A 16,142-nucleotide genomic window follows, 5' to 3' on the forward strand; every position below is an offset into this window, starting at 1 on the left:
CCAATTGCATCTCGTCTAGAGTGCACATAATCCAAATAACAAAGACAACGACAAAGTTTCTGTATTTAGTATTTTTGCGACTACAAAAGAGAAAGTATTTTGAAAGATATGTCACTAATACTATGCAGCATCAGAATTACTACACAACAAAAAGTAGTAATAAAAGTCTAACAACCACAAAGGCAAAAATGGAATTTCAGTGTAATGAAAGGACAAACTTTTTTTGGATTTTAAAATGGAATTGGATTATTAATTTTGATTAACACATTAATTAATAAATTAGTCATTACTCACTTGTTGAATTGAATTAATTAAAGCAGCACGATACCACCAACCTGTCATCAGATCAAGAACAACACAACACAATGCGACGGTGGAAGCAAAGCAAATGCATCACCAATTAAATAGTACATCTCTCTCTCTCTCTCTCTCTAACACCCAAATCGCATTCCATTCCTTTCAACTTTCTTCTCACACATTCCTTAAAAACCACAAGCAAAACGTGAAAAAAAATCGAAAACCAGATCAATTTAAACACCCAACTCCTCGTACCTCGTACCAAACACAAACCCAAGTAAAAAAGACAAAAAAAAAACAAACGAAAACAAAAACAATGTCGTACTTCATCAAACATAACGAACCCTCTAATTCGTTTTTTCAAGGTGGTCTTTTTCTTGACGCAAACACTGTTCCTACATCCTTCATTACTTTGATCCCATCTTCTTCTTCGTCCAATTCAACCACGGTTTCGTGTTTTTCTTGGGGTATCAAGAAAAGGGTCGGTAGAGAAATTCTGAGGGTGGAAGGTGGTGGTGTTTTCTCGTCGTTGAGTTTGTCTTTAAACGGAAGGGATTCAGATCATAGTCATAGATACAGTCGAGAATCCAATGAAGTTTCGGAGCAACAAAAGAAAAAAGTAGAAGAGGGTGTGTGTGAAGAGAAGGAGAATGTTCGAGTTAATGGATCCGGTGCTGTTAACATGTCCAAACATCTCTGGGCTGGTGCTTTTGCTGCCATGGTTTCAAGGTCTTCATTTCTTGAACTCTCCAATAATCTCTATACGATTATGACACATTTATTAACTCACATTCTAATAATTTTCATAATTTGATTTGGTCACAGCATTGATTCTGTTATAAATATCATAATGTAGTCATTATTTTTATTTATAGCAGTGAGTAACCATACTAACCAATTGCATAGAATAAAGAGACAAGTATCTACCAACAATGAATTGGTCCGTGCGATAAGGGTCTTGGTCCACTTTAAGCATCTGGTCAGGGATTCGATTCCTGTCTCATGCATATCCGCGTATGGAGAAAATTTTGTTGAGAGGGGAGAACCCACCTTATGTGCTCCATAGGTTCCCCAGTGGAAATTAGTCACCGCTAACGGCGGTGGAAACTTCGAATCAATATCATGGTAACCCCAAAAAAAAGACAAGTATCTCTTTTTTTCCTTGTTAGCACTCTGGTTTTTAGGAGATATGGACCCTGGTAATCCGGAGTTAAGACGAGATGTTGTAAAGTTTGGTAAAAGATTTTTTTCAACCGAGGATCAAACCTGATAATCATGTGTCACAATCGACTTAATCTTAAAACGAAGTATTAACCATTTGATTTCAACCACTTGTTTACTTAGAATGAGAAAACTCGGGCAATACTTATTATTTTCATTTACTATGATTCACAACATGTATGTCCAAAATTGGTTATTACTCTTGTTTATAGATAATCTGCCAGTTTGTTTAAGGGCATAGATGCTGTTTTTGTTTTCATTTTGAAGCTTTTATGTGTCATTTTTTTTCCTAATTTCCAATTGGAAGTTAAGTTAAAGAAAATAAATGAGATTCAGCATGTGTTATGTATTCATATATGCACTATGATAAAGATTTCATGGTTTAGTATCTTGTGGTGTGGTGGTGTATTGTATTAATTGTTGGTTTTTCAGAACTTTTGTTGCACCTCTTGAGAGACTTAAGCTGGAATACATAGTTCGTGGTGAGCAGAAGAATCTTTTTGAGCTCATTCAGACAATTTCAGCTTCTCAAGGTTTGAAAGGTTTTTGGAAAGGAAATTTTGTGAATATTCTTCGGACAGCACCCTTTAAGGCTATAAATTTTTACGCCTATGATACATATAAAAGTAAACTGGCGCGAATGTTGGGGAATGAAGAATCCACAAATTTTGAGAGATTTGTTGCTGGCGCTGCTGCGGGGATTACGGCTACCTTGCTCTGCTTGCCTATGGACACTGTGAGTGCAAATTCAGTATCCCCTCCTGTGATATTATTCTCTTGATAATTGATGTTTAAGTATTCATTGTCTGTGTCACAAAGTTACAGTCTCGGCCGTTTAATATAAATTAATGTCAACATCGTCTGGTCTCAAGTCAATGGCTGAGATTGATTACTGCGTGGTACTTGTACTTCAGGGAATTTGGATGTATGAATCAAGGCTGCCTTGTTCATTGTGGCATTTGTAGACTAATTTGGGCAAAAATCACATAGGTCCCAATAACCTTGAGTTTTCAAAATGGTTGTGTTACATTTCAGTTTCACTCCCAATCTTTTCTAATTTGGGTACTTTATGTTACTTTTGCGAAAGAATTTGGGTACTTTAATTATGTTAACTCTGGTTGATGAAACTAAAAAGTATCATTGCTGCTCTTCTCATTTACCCATCTCACAAAACTATATATGAGATTATGATGCTTAGTACTCTTTAGTCTTTATCTTTTAACCAACTAGTATTTCTTTTATATGCAATTGTTAGTAATTTAGTGGTTATGTTAGTTTCTAGAGTTCGAATCCTGGACCTTCTACTTAAAACTCCTTGGTGTTCCTTAGCATAACCAAGGGTTTGAATCATGGATCTCCTACCTTGATTTAGTTGTGATGTTAGTTTCATGTTTCATATTGAATAATACTACTTAAATTTTTCAAGTTTTAGTTGCATTCTAAGAGCGATTTTCTTTCAGATCAGGACAGTAATGGTAGCACCCGGTGGCGAAGCATTAGGAGGTGTAATCGGTGTCTTTCGCCATATGATAAAAACTGAGGGCTTCTTTTCTCTTTACAAAGGTTTAGTACCCTCCATTATCAGCATGGCACCTTCAGGTGCTGTCTACTATGGTGTTTATGATATTTTAAAGTCGGCATATCTGCATTCACCCGAGGGAATGAAAAGAATACGTTATATGAAAGAAGAGGGTCAAGAGCTGAATGCTTTGGAACAACTGGAATTGGGTACCATTAGAACTTTATTATATGGTGCTATTGCTGGTTGTTGTTCTGAAGCTGCTACATATCCATTTGAAGTTGTAAGGAGACAGCTTCAATTGCAAGTTCCGGCAACGAGGATGAATGCACTAGCGACTTGTGCCAAGATTGTTGAGCAAGGAGGTGTTCCCGCTCTCTATGCAGGTTTAACTCCAAGCTTATTGCAGGTATAATCTCTTCTCTGGAATATATATACTATGTTAAGAGTCTCGCATTGGATTAGGTATGATCTAAAAATATGGGGGCAGTTCTCATCTTCCAAGACAGTTTTGTAAGGGTTGAGTTACTCGACCCAAATTCTAAGTTTTTTTTTTTTTTTACTAAATTGCATGTCACCTACGTGAACCGTCATCAAAATTGGATGATTTATGTCTCGACTTTGCATTTTGGACTAAATTGTGGATCGTCCCATTTTGATCCGACAGTCTAGATTGTGACATGTGTGATTCCCTTTCCACGGCAAATCAGGATCCATACAAATAATAGCAGTGTAAAACTGTGTTCATGTGTATGGAGGATAAAAATACCTATGAAATTCCAAAAGCTGTCTATCTATGCAATCCAAAGATGTCCTTTTCTTGCAAGACAAGAAAGGATGGAGGAATCTATGTTATGTCTCAACAGGGTGTGGATTGGATTATTTGCTCCAAAGTATCCCAAAGTCCATAGGATGGATTTGTATATTATTTTTTATTCTTCTTGTTTCACTAGGTTTTGTAACTTAGTTTTCATCTTAGTTCACAATCCTTGTAGTACTCAATATTCAATTATTCCTATATGATTTAATATGTTGCTTTCAATATTGTGATTTTCAGGTGTTACCATCTGCTGCTATCAGTTACTTTGTATACGAGTTCATGAAGATAGTTCTGAAAGTAGAATCAACATAGGTAGATTATTATACAAGCAATTCAAACAACAGATATAGTTTGATGATTGAAGATGAGAATATTCTCCACATGTTGTGTCCAAACCATGGACCTAAGCGGCTTATTATCCACACATTTTATAACTGTTTGACAACATACATAGCTGGCAATGCTTTCATGAATAGGAGGAGGCTTGATGAAAATATTTTGGTTTTTATTTTTGTAGACAAATGTTAGTGGTAAATTTGTTAGGAGTAGAGAGAACATGTTAGTAGCAGGAATCAAATCAAATCCTAAACTTCATTTATAATACTCATTCAGCCCCCAACCATACCATTGGAGGAAGTATAGAAGCTTTGTTAATTTTTTTTTTCCTTTTCATGTTTGTAGCTTTGGATGATAGTTTACTACAATACATACTTTGACCCAAATGGTTTTATTTTTTTATTTTTTATTTTTCATCCAAAATAAGATTTTCCTCTGATGAGTGACTTCAAAAATTAAACTCAAGTTTTTTTTAAGAGAAAATTATGTTACCAACTATTTCAACACTTATTATTTAAACATGCTTTGTTGAAAATAATTAACTTTTAAAATGTTTAAGAAAAATATATTTAATAAGTCACTGTGAGTTATACATGTCCTGATGTCCATATTTTTGTTTGTAGAGAAGTTGAACTCACAACCCCTTACAACTCCAACTTAGCAACTTACATCTGCCAAGAGTTTTTGATAAGTTGTATGAATATTTAAAAAATGTGATTGAGTTGTGTAAATAATTGTAAAATATAAAATAATACCCGTTTCGATTATTTTTATAAGGAACATTTTAAAAAAATTACACAGACCAATGAAGTACATTGTACATTGATATTTTCATTTAATACTCTTATAAATTTAAATTTATTTCATATATATCCTTATTTAATTACTCTTAATTCAACTAACTTATTTATTTTTAATATTTTTTTCTCATAATAAATAAGGGCATAAGTGAAATTAAACATTTAAAATATTTGAAAATTAGTCAAAGTTTCTTATAAAAATGACTAATATTTTTTTCCAAAATGTTCCGTATAAAAAGGATAGGTGGGAATATAAAAAATTAAACAAGACTAATGTAGGTGTAATGAATGTGAGTGCTCCAAGTTATGAGAAAGTAGGCAAAAACATAAATAATATGTGTTAGGTACATTGAACAAAAAATAAATAAAAAGAAAAATGGTTAAAGTAGTATAAATGTGACAGGTTTTCAAAAAAAAAAATAAATAAATGTGATTGTTTTATTTTATTTTTAATTTTTATAATTTGTGTGCGCACCCGGTGTCCGAATAATTGTGTCTAAGCAAAGTGTGTCTCTTAAGTTATTTTATGGGTGGAGATATCTTCTAGATACTCCCTCTAATCCTTAATATAATAAAAAGTTGACTTCTTAGATACATTGAAAAGTGAATGTATCTAGTCTAGATAGATTAATTTTTCAATGTATCTGAAAAGTAAATTTCTTCCGATATTAAGGATCAGAGGGAGTAGTTTGTAGTTTGTACGGTGTAAATACTACATTTTTTTCTTATAAGTTAGTGAGATTACTACACGAATAATACATACATAAACCACATGACATTGACATCATCAAGTCTGCTTCAAAAAAAAATTGACATCATCATGTCCCATAATTTATTACACCAAAAAATCGTCCTCATTGAGAAGGTACGAGGAAAAAGGATGAACCAGCCAAAAAAAATAGAGTCAAACAATAGTTTTGACTTTGACAAAAAAGTTCCCGCGTCAAAACTTTTTATCTTTTTCGATGTGATGATAGCAGCTGCAGAGCATATCAGAGTAACACTCTCTCTCCGCGTTAACACATTTTCAACTTTCTTTCTTTTTTCCTTACATTAAATTATTCTTTAAGTTTCAAGTATGCGTGATTAAGTACTATATCGCGTATGAATGTTGGATTTTTAGTATGAATAGTTAAGTCTTATATCGATTATGAATCTCTTAAAAGACAGCTCATGTACTTAATATCTTTAAATTTTTGAATAGAGATATATCGTCTCCCTCTCCCGTAATCTTAGTGCATTGATACGTTGTTTCTCTCGAACTCCCCAACAATCGGTCAATTATTGGATTACATCATAGACAGTATATATTCTCTACTTACCTAGTATCTTTTCTTTTTGAAATTTAGATTTCCAAACATAGAAGAGTTGCAGTACCAATTAATTGATGCTTCTATTGTGTATGTGTTGTGATCATCACCTCAGCTTCACCACCTTCATTCGTTAGATCAGTAGTTTCTCACTTTCTTATGGCTCACAACAACATGCGCCACCTTCATCATCCTAATCAATTTGGTAACCTATCTTTTCTTTCATTTCTATTAATAAAATTGGTTTTTAATCATTTCCTGCTTAAATTAAATGTCTAATTGCTATACTATGAATGATGATCACAACAGATATTCAGCAAATTTTATCAGAGGCACAATATAGATGGCTACGTCCACCTGAAATTTGCCAAATTCTCACTAATCATAACAACTTTCAGATTGCTTCTGAACCTTCATATATGCCTACAAGTATGATTCATTCATTCTGATTCCAAATAGTATATTATAAGATTGTTGGTCACCTCTTTAGTTATTAATTATGGTGTTTTGGTTGACATTAGGTGGTTCACTTTTCCTATTTGATCGGAAGGTGACGCGATACTTTAGAAAGGATGGTCATAATTGGAGGAAGAAAAAAGACGGAAAAACTGTCAGGGAAGCTCATGAAAGACTCAAGGTATATATAAATTCCATCTTAGTGTACTGCAAATTATGCTTTGGGAAGTACTATTGCATTGAATGAGGTGAGTGATGTTTTCAGGTTGGAAGTGTGGATGTATTGCACTGCTACTATGCTCATGGAGAACAAAATGATAATTTTCAAAGACGAACTTACTGGATGCTCGAGGAGTAAGTTTTAATCTTTTATGTTTTTTCCAAAGCTTATAATTGGACTTAAGTGGTTAATGAATTTCAATTAAGGTCGAATTGATAGGAGTATCCAAGTTCGATCCTAAGATGGAACGATCTATGCTCAGAGTTTTACTTACCTTACGGTCGAACTTTGAATTACTAAGACAAAAAAAATCAGATAAACTTATAAAAATAAGTTATACATAGTTTATGCAAAGTTATCTTCATTTCCTCTTCAATTGTATAAACAGTTTATACATCAGCTACCATATATTAGAAGCCTTGGTCGAATAATCGCTTAATTTAGTTGTTTATCTAAATAGTTCTTTTGTCTTCTTCACTCCCTCAAGTTTCTGCCTTGCCTCGCTTTCTTTCTTTCTGTCTCTTACTAGGGCTTCTCTTTTCATTCTTTGTATTCTACATTATTACAGGGACCTCTCACACATTGTTCTAGTCCATTATCGCGAAGTGAAGGTAAAACGATACAATCGTACAGTTGTTTTTATCACCTTTTGCCTAAGAACCAATGAGTAATGACACATACTTTTGTTCTAACAATTAAATATGAAGTAAGAAACTAAAACATTGAAACTAACTTAAGTATTGTATTCCCCGAAATTAAACTTCATTGCTTTTTTTCTACACTTTGCTCCAAATAATCAGGGAGCCAAGGCAACTTTAATATGCACCAAAGAAAATGAAGAATCTCATCCTCATGCTCAACAAACATACAAAGTTATGTCCAACACAGAGATGGAGACTTCTTTACCGTCTAGCACGAACACTGCACAATCATCAGAATATGATGAAACTGAATCAGGTATGTCTTTTGAGCATAACCTCATTCTATCAATGATTCGAAATATTTTATTTCCAGGTTTAGAGAACATTTTGAATAACATTTATAATGATTTTATTCTTCATCATTTTTTCTGTGTGTCTATTTTAACATTGTAACTCGATGTAATGTTTATAGCATTCAATAGCCATGCAAATTCAGATTTCTACTCTTTTCTTGAGCTGCAACACCCTGTTGTTCAGAAGATTAAAGCTCAAATAGCTGATTCTAACTGCCCTCTACCATTAAAAGGTAAATCTCTTCATTTTAAATTGTTCTCTTCACTTCTATCACTGAATCATGCATTGCCATATCACTCAAAGAGGATGACTTTTGAGGTAATCATTGTAAGAATCAAACTTCGTGACGTAGCAATGCATGATTTAATGATACTGTAAGGAAATCGGTTACAGGTTTCGCTTCTATCACTGAATCATACATTGCCATATCACTAAAAGAGGGTGACTTTTGAGGTAATCATTGCAAGAATCAAACTTAGTGACATACGTAGCAATGCATGATTTGACGATACTGTAAGGAAAGCCTGCGCTAATAGTCCATCAAAGTTGAACCGTTATTTTATATATTCCGTAAATGCTGGCTTTTTTATTAGGCAATATCTTACCTTACATGTCGTACTAATTGTAAAATTGAAATTGTGATAGATGATCAACAAAGGTTACCTGTCATTCCTAAGGTGGATTATATCTCACTCAGTCAACCTAATGAAACCAAATGCATTAATAATATTGGACTGACATGTGAGCTCTCAAAAATCCTTGGCTTCTCATCATGCCAAGATATCTTAGAAAATCATTCTGGAAGTCATAATGTGCCTTTTCAGCCTTCTTTTCCTGAAACACAATCCAATAACATGGGAATCAATGGTACTTCTCAAGGATATGAGGTAATGGAGCAACATTTTTTATGCATAAATAATTCTTAAACTTGTAACTTTTTAAGTCTCTCCATCAAACTCATTTAATTGCTAAAAGCTTAATTTTCCTTGTGAACAGCCTTCCGGTTTTATTTCTTTAAGCACGTCAACTTGGCCCAATGATAGTGCGTATTCAGTCTCGACGTGTGAGGTTAGTTATAACGACAATGAGAAGGAAGTTAATGAAGTTGATTTTCAACAAACCTTGGAACAATTCCTTATTCATCCACACCAACAACACAAGGTTCTTATGTGGAATAGCCCTCACGAAAAACTTTTAGAAGCAGAAGAGTTAAAATCGGATCTAGAGGTTGGTAGAAGCCTAGATGAAATACAAGCCACTCATTTTACTTCAAAGAAGACTCTATTAGATGTATCTCTGGCAGATGAGGGCCTGAAGAAGCTCGACAGTTTCAATAGATGGATGAGTAATGAACTAGGAGACGTGGAAGAATCGAGCAAAAAATCCACTTCAAGTGCTTATTGGGATACAGTTGAAAGTGAAAATGGTGTTGATAGTAGAACTATTCCTTCCCTAGTGCACCTGGAAAACTATGTACTAGATCCATCTATTTGCTATGATCAGCTCTTCAGCATCATCGATTATTCCCCATGCTGGACATTTGAGGACTCGGAAATTAAGGTATTCTATTGTGATATTTTGCACTAGCCATCAGTTTTGATCATGTGTTCACTGAACTGTTTACTTTTTTGTTCATCTGTTAGCTATATTATATAATTCTTCATTTCCATATAAAAAACAATTGTTAGAAACCATGGTATCTACAGAAATAGAAGAGAGAAAATTCTGAAAATGTATTGTATTGATGATGGTAAAATGATACAAATGAAAAAGTTGAATACAAGTGATTACGTATCGGCTATTTATAGGCATTCCAAAACTATTACTGACTGCTAATTTCTAACTAATACTCACATTTCTAATAACAATTTTACAGGTTCTCATTTCAGGGCGATTCTTAAAGGGTCAAAATGAAGCAGAAGATTGTAAATGGTCATGCATGTTTGGCGAGGTAGAAGTGCCAGCAGAGATAATCGGGAATGGTGTTCTCTGTTGTCATACTCCTCCGCACAAGGCTGGCAGGGTTCCTTTTTATGTAACATGTTCTAATAGGTTAGCATGTAGTGAAGTGCGTGAATTTGATTTCCGAGCTAATTATACTCAAGAAGTCAACACTGGAGGCGAAAGCAGTAGCAGCAACACTTTCGATACTTTTAATAGACGGTTTGGTGAACTGTTGTCTCTGGAGCATGACTTCCCTCAGAGTTTAGATTCAGTTAGTGTGAATGAGAAATCTCAACTGAGAAGTAAAATCAGTTCATTGTTTAGGAGGGAGGATGATGAATGGGACAAACTACTGAAATTTACTCTAGAGAAAGAATTTCCTCTGGAGCTTGTACAAGAACAGCTGCATGAAAATCTTCTAAAAGATAAGTTGCACGCATGGCTCCTTCAGAAAACAACTGAAGATGGTAAAGGTCCAAATGTATTATATGAAGATGGGCAAGGTGTGCTTCATTTAGCAGCTGCTCTTGGCTACGATTGGGCCTTAGAACCAACAATAGTTGCTGGTGTGAATGTGAATTTTCGCGATGTAAATGGATGGACTGCTCTTCATTGGGCAGCATTTTGTGGCAGGTGAGTATCTCAATGTTTTTCGTCTAAATTGAATTTATAGTTCACCATATTAATCCAACGCGATACACTTTGATAATACATTAACCTAATAGGATGAATCACTTGAGTCAAAAAAAAAAAAAAAGGATGAATCACTGTGTGAATTGGATCTTTGCAAGAGTAATAGTACTAAATGAAATATGTGAAATAGGCCAAGGAGAGAGTTGTGTGCAATTTCCCTAACAAATAAAGGTGGTGAGTGAGAGGGTTCATTTAAAAAATTGAAGGTGCATGTGTACGATTTAAACATACCTTAGGAGAGGTGAGTGCAATTTTCTGTGAAAAGAATCCAATGTCAGTCTTGTGATTTTTCAATTTTCATTGAGGTGTTGCATCTTACTTTGTTTATCAGAGAGCGCACAGTTGTTTCTCTCATAGCTCTTGGAGCAGCACCAGGAGCACTTACTGATCCTTGCCCACAACATCCTTCCGGTAGAACACCAGCTGACCTAGCTTCTGCAAATGGACACAAAGGAATTGCAGGTTATCTTGCAGAATCTTTCCTAAGTGCACAACTCGAGTCTATTGATTTGAAAAGAGGTGCGGCAGAAAGTTTTGGAACAAAAGTAGTACAAAGAGTTCAAGAACAAAACACTGCGCGACTTAACAATGAGGGAATCTCACATGAACTGTCACTGAAAGATTCATTGGCTGCAGTGTGCAATGCAACTCAAGCTGCTGCTCGTATTCATCAAGTTTTTAGAGTGCAATCATTCCAGAGAAAACAACAAAAGGAATATGGTGATGACAAATTTGGAATATCTGATGAACGTGCTCTTTCACTAATAGCACTGAATGCGAAGTCGCACAAGTCTGGACAACGTGATGAGCCTGTTCATGTTGCTGCAACGCGAATTCAGAACAAGTTCCGCAGTTGGAAAGGCAGAAAAGATTTTTTGATTATTCGACAGCGAATTGTAAAAATACAGGTATATTTATTGTCAGCCTTTGCATAACGTGCAAATGCTATAACTGTTCTTGTTTGTGTTTAATGTTTAATGTTTGCTAATGCATGCTTTCCTTTTAACTTGTAACTTTTTATTATAGGCTCATGTGAGAGGTCACCAGGTTAGGAAAAACTATGGGAAGATGAAGATAATTTGGTCGGTTGGGATCGTGGAAAAGGTTATATTACGTTGGCGTCGAAAAGGTAGTGGTTTGCGCGGGTTTAAATCGGAGGCTGCGGCGGAAGGTGTATCATCTTCCACTGAGGATGACTATGATTTTTTGAAAGAAGGCAGGAAGCAAACTGAGAAAAGGTTGGAGAAAGCCCTTGCTAGGGTGAAGTCAATGGCACAATATCCAGATGCAAGAGACCAATATCACAGGCTATTGAATGTTGTAACTGAGATACGAGAAAATCAGGTATCTATCTGTTTTAAGAAAAGTGTTTTTCTAATGATAAGTTGCAGAATTTCATTTATGTCTTAAACCATCTTTTCACTTTTGTGCAATATTGCATGGGATCTTTACTAGGTTGCCTATGTTTTCACTTTTGTGCAATATTGCACGGGATCTTTACTAGGTTGCCTATGTTTTCTAAGCTGAATAGTAGGACAAAAATAAGGGCATCAAGAATGAAAAACTTGAAGGTTTATATTATTTCAACGTGAATCAATTGCTGAACTGTGACAGGAATTAAGTATCAATTAATAGTTTATTTTAAATAATAGTTTATTTTATGTCTTTTGACATTTTTATCCTTTAGGATTGTATTTAAAGGCATTGTGCCTCACTTTGAAAATCAATCAATGAATGAACAATTATCTTATTCTCTCAAAACTCTCTCATTTATGTTTGCATAATCTCATTTGTACCGAATTCTATTCAATCATTAGAATTCCTACTTTGAGACTTGATTCTATCGGTTTCGTCCCTAGAATCTATTTATCCGTTCCAATTGGTATCTAGAGCATTCGATTCAGCGCTAATGGGTGCAAAATACAAATTGGTGAAAATTTGTAGTGTTGAGGAAGCCGAAGAAAAGATGGAAATGGGTATATGTTTCATATGTGATAAACCTTTTTCTGTGGAACATCAATTGCATCATCATAAAAATATTCAAATGATAATGAAGGAAAATGAAGAAGAAACTGAACTGGATAGTGGTTCTAAATCTGCAGAAGCTTATTCCCTCACCACCAGAACCACCATAGTTCCTTCTAAATCACAAGGTATGGATACATTCAACCACAACACAAATGTTCATGAACCAGAAACAGACGAGCAAATTCAGAAAACCCCTAGTTCAACCACAATTCCACCAAAATCTCCTTCCCTCACCAATTCAACTATGTTTTCCGTCGACCCATTGAAGTTCGGTGACAACGACACTGATAAATTGCACGATAAAGACAAAACCATGAAAATCAACACGAAAATGGAGTGTCTCGACGAAACCTCGTCTGTCTCAAGCGATGGTTACGACACCCACTGTGTTCTCCCTGTTTCGATTCCGACAATAATTCCGCTGCCGGAACCACCAGACAAGGTTGTTGCCTCAGTTTCATCAAGAAACATCCACCGAGCTGCTATTGAGGAGAGTTCGCCAAAGACCAACCACCGAGACTCCACGACATGTGAGAATCCATTGCAGTTACAGGCAAGACTCGCACCAACATGTAAGATGCAGCTATCATGGTTTTGGGTAAGGGAGTTGAGAATGGAAGACCCAATATTGGATTGGGAAAAGATGAAACGTTCCATGTCTGATGGGTTGCTTCTCAAGACACCAAAGAACAACAATTCAAGTGTCACAATGAGAACATTACTTCCAGATTCATCATGGGAAACATATTTGTTTGATAAAGAAATGCTTCTAGCAAGAATACCGTTCACACAGTGCAGCAATACGACTCCGACACCACCGCCAAAACCACCATATCAGTATTTTCAGAGGAAGAAAGTGTTATTCCAGGTTTTTCACTACCATTTTCTTATTAAAGGTTGTGATTCTAGCTGTGTTTGGATGTATTATGATGAAATGGAAAAAGGGCTTTTAAGAGGAATGTGGATTTATATATTGAATGGTACAAATTTGTGTATATATTGTGCTTACCATGATCCACTTGAAGACCATGATTATCCCCTCCAAGTGTTTGATCAAATGCCAAAGAGTATGGTGACAGTTTGGGTTGCCTCCCCTACTGTTGAGTGCACTAGTAATGGACCTGAATTTGTTGATTTTGATTTTTCCAAAGGCATGAATAGCATGTGTATTAGTCCTGGTAACTATACCTTATTCAACATGTTGTTGAGCTTGTACTATTTGGAGTTTTGCTGTTTTGGAAGACACACTCAATTTGTAGATAAAAAAACTATGCAGTTTATTTTAGAATTAGAGGTTGTGAAACGTCCAGGTGATTATGAAGATGATTTTAACATAAATGGAGATGGATGTTGTCTTTATAGCATGAGTGGGACCTTACATTGCTGTGATAGGTGTCCTGCTAATTATAATTCAAGGTGCATAGGTGGGATGAAGACACATTTAACAGAAGTGGCAAATCAATTGGCAAGAGCTCTAAGTATGTCATGTTATGAGCATTTTACTTTATATCATGAAAGGAGTTACTGCATATCACAGGATGAAAATGAGGGTGGTTATGCTTTGAACAACCAAAAGAATAATGATGGAACAACATATGTCATCATTCATGTTAATGATAAAGTTTTTGTTTCCTATGATTTCATTGACAAATACTATCAATTTACAGTTCAGTACCAAACAAATAACAAGGTTTTAGAGGATGTTGGTGCTGCCGTTATTGACAGAAATATAATTCCTATTGATGTTCATGTTAGAGAAGTTGATCTTGCTGCTCAAAATTTTCTACTCCAAGACCCTAGGTATGTAGAAGTTTATATGAATTATGCTTCGGATTCTTTTTCTACTTGGCTCTGTGAGAATTATGAATTGCTATTTTGTACTTGGGCCACTCTTATGCATAGTGAAACCTTGGGTTCCATTCTCCGGTTAAAAAATAATGTTGGTAAGAGTAACACTATGAATTGGTTTGGTCTGTGTTGTGATAGTGATAATTGGGTTAAATTTGATATAGCAAGGATTTTTCTATCTTTTGACAACTCTGCAGCTTTTTGGATACCGGTGGATCCTTTTTCAGATGACAATACTCTAATTCAATGCATATATTACCAGTTAAGTGCTAGATCGATTAGAGACTATTGTTTTGCAATTGTTGCTCATAAGGACAATTCTGATGTTGATAAAAAAGAATCATCGCAATTGAATTGTGGGCATTTGCTAGTTCTCTCAGGTTCTTTGCAAATCAAGAGAATGATCCAATCCCTCTTGGGTAAAAATAGGCTTAAGAGAGTGGAGGTTTGGAATACAATAGTTCAGCTAGATGGGGCTTCAATGTTCAAATCCACTACATTTCACAATTTAGAGACTCAGAACTTGTTCCATGTGTTTGGATTGAAACTTTTCACAACCAGATACGTTGCTGCCTACTTTTCACCAAAGCGATCTCGTCTAGTGCTAAATCGGTTTGCTTTTGTAGTTGTGTTTCACAGGAAGATGATCAACAGGGGAAATGTTCGAGATGCTAAAGTTTTAATCAAATGGAAAGCCTTGCCTCTTAAACATGGCACATGTGATTGTTCATCCTTGAGGACAAGGATGTTTGAAGGAGAGGGTATTGTGACAGGAATTAAGTATCAATTAATAGTTTATTTTAAATAATAGTTTATTTTATGTCTTTTGACATTTTTATCCTTTAGGATTGTATTTAAAGGCATTGTGCCTCACTTTGAAAATCAATCAATGAATGAACAATTATCTTATTCTCTCAAAACTCTCTCATTTATGTTTGCATAATCTCATTTGTACCGAATTCTATTCAATCATTAGAATTCCTACTTTGAGACTTGATTCTATCGGTTTCGTCCCTAGAATCTATTTATCCGTTACATGAACCCATAATGCAAAATAATTAGGACTTCCAAAATGCCAGCAGTTAGCACCACTTAATTTGTTATTGTGATTACAGCAATGCTTAGTCAGATTTCTGCATATGCCATTTGCAGGTAAAGCAAGATTGGAGTTTTTGCAATTCAGAAGAAACAAGACAATTCCGCAGCCTCATTGATCTTGAAGCGTTGTTAGATGAAGATACTTTCATGCATACAGCTATTTAGAAGTTGGTTTCCATCTATCCTTTTGGTTGTTCATTGTATGTATGGGTTAGCATTTTATAACAGAATAACAGAATCAAGCAATTGTCTCATTTTTTATCCTTGTAGCAATCTTGATTCAAGTTCATTTGTAGTTAAAAGGAAATCGTGTGGCCGTTTGCTAACATTTTATACAAAAAATGCATAAGCTCGCACTTAACTCTCCTGTCATATGCAAATTTATCTTAAGCCAGTAAAAAATGCTTTATGAAAATTGTTAAGCCAATTTTTCGATGCATGGATTCACAATGAGATTAACTTCAGCACCATAGTCTCACAGATTATGGAGCAGAACACCTCATTAGTTAACTTAAAAATGTGCAGTGGAACTGATTCCAAATAGATTAATCATGTAA

The 16,142-nt window shown here is 35.0% G+C and overlaps 2 protein-coding genes across 2 annotated transcripts; both read left to right on the forward strand.

Moving 5' to 3' along the window:
• Positions 1 to 310: 310 nt before the first annotated feature.
• LOC123916977 (probable mitochondrial adenine nucleotide transporter BTL3) lies at positions 311 to 4,671 on the forward strand. Its single transcript, XM_045968575.1, has 4 exons — positions 311 to 1,026; positions 1,951 to 2,254; positions 2,979 to 3,446; positions 4,095 to 4,671. Exons 1-4 carry the CDS (start codon positions 389 to 391, stop codon positions 4,167 to 4,169), a joined length of 1,485 nt encoding a protein of 494 aa, XP_045824531.1. The 5' UTR covers positions 311 to 388; the 3' UTR covers positions 4,170 to 4,671.
• Positions 4,672 to 5,982: 1,311 nt separating this feature from the next.
• LOC123916976 (calmodulin-binding transcription activator 1) lies at positions 5,983 to 16,012 on the forward strand. Its single transcript, XM_045968574.1, has 14 exons — positions 5,983 to 6,296; positions 6,419 to 6,508; positions 6,613 to 6,732; positions 6,825 to 6,940; positions 7,025 to 7,113; positions 7,548 to 7,590; positions 7,780 to 7,936; positions 8,093 to 8,206; positions 8,620 to 8,861; positions 8,971 to 9,534; positions 9,851 to 10,551; positions 10,943 to 11,519; positions 11,638 to 11,955; positions 15,640 to 16,012. Exons 2-14 carry the CDS (start codon positions 6,463 to 6,465, stop codon positions 15,748 to 15,750), a joined length of 3,198 nt encoding a protein of 1,065 aa, XP_045824530.1. The 5' UTR covers positions 5,983 to 6,296; positions 6,419 to 6,462; the 3' UTR covers positions 15,751 to 16,012.
• Positions 16,013 to 16,142: the final 130 nt, after the last annotated feature.

Source organism: Trifolium pratense, linkage group LG3, assembly GCF_020283565.1.
Source record: "Trifolium pratense cultivar HEN17-A07 linkage group LG3, ARS_RC_1.1, whole genome shotgun sequence".
Taxonomy (NCBI): domain Eukaryota; kingdom Viridiplantae; phylum Streptophyta; class Magnoliopsida; order Fabales; family Fabaceae; genus Trifolium; species Trifolium pratense.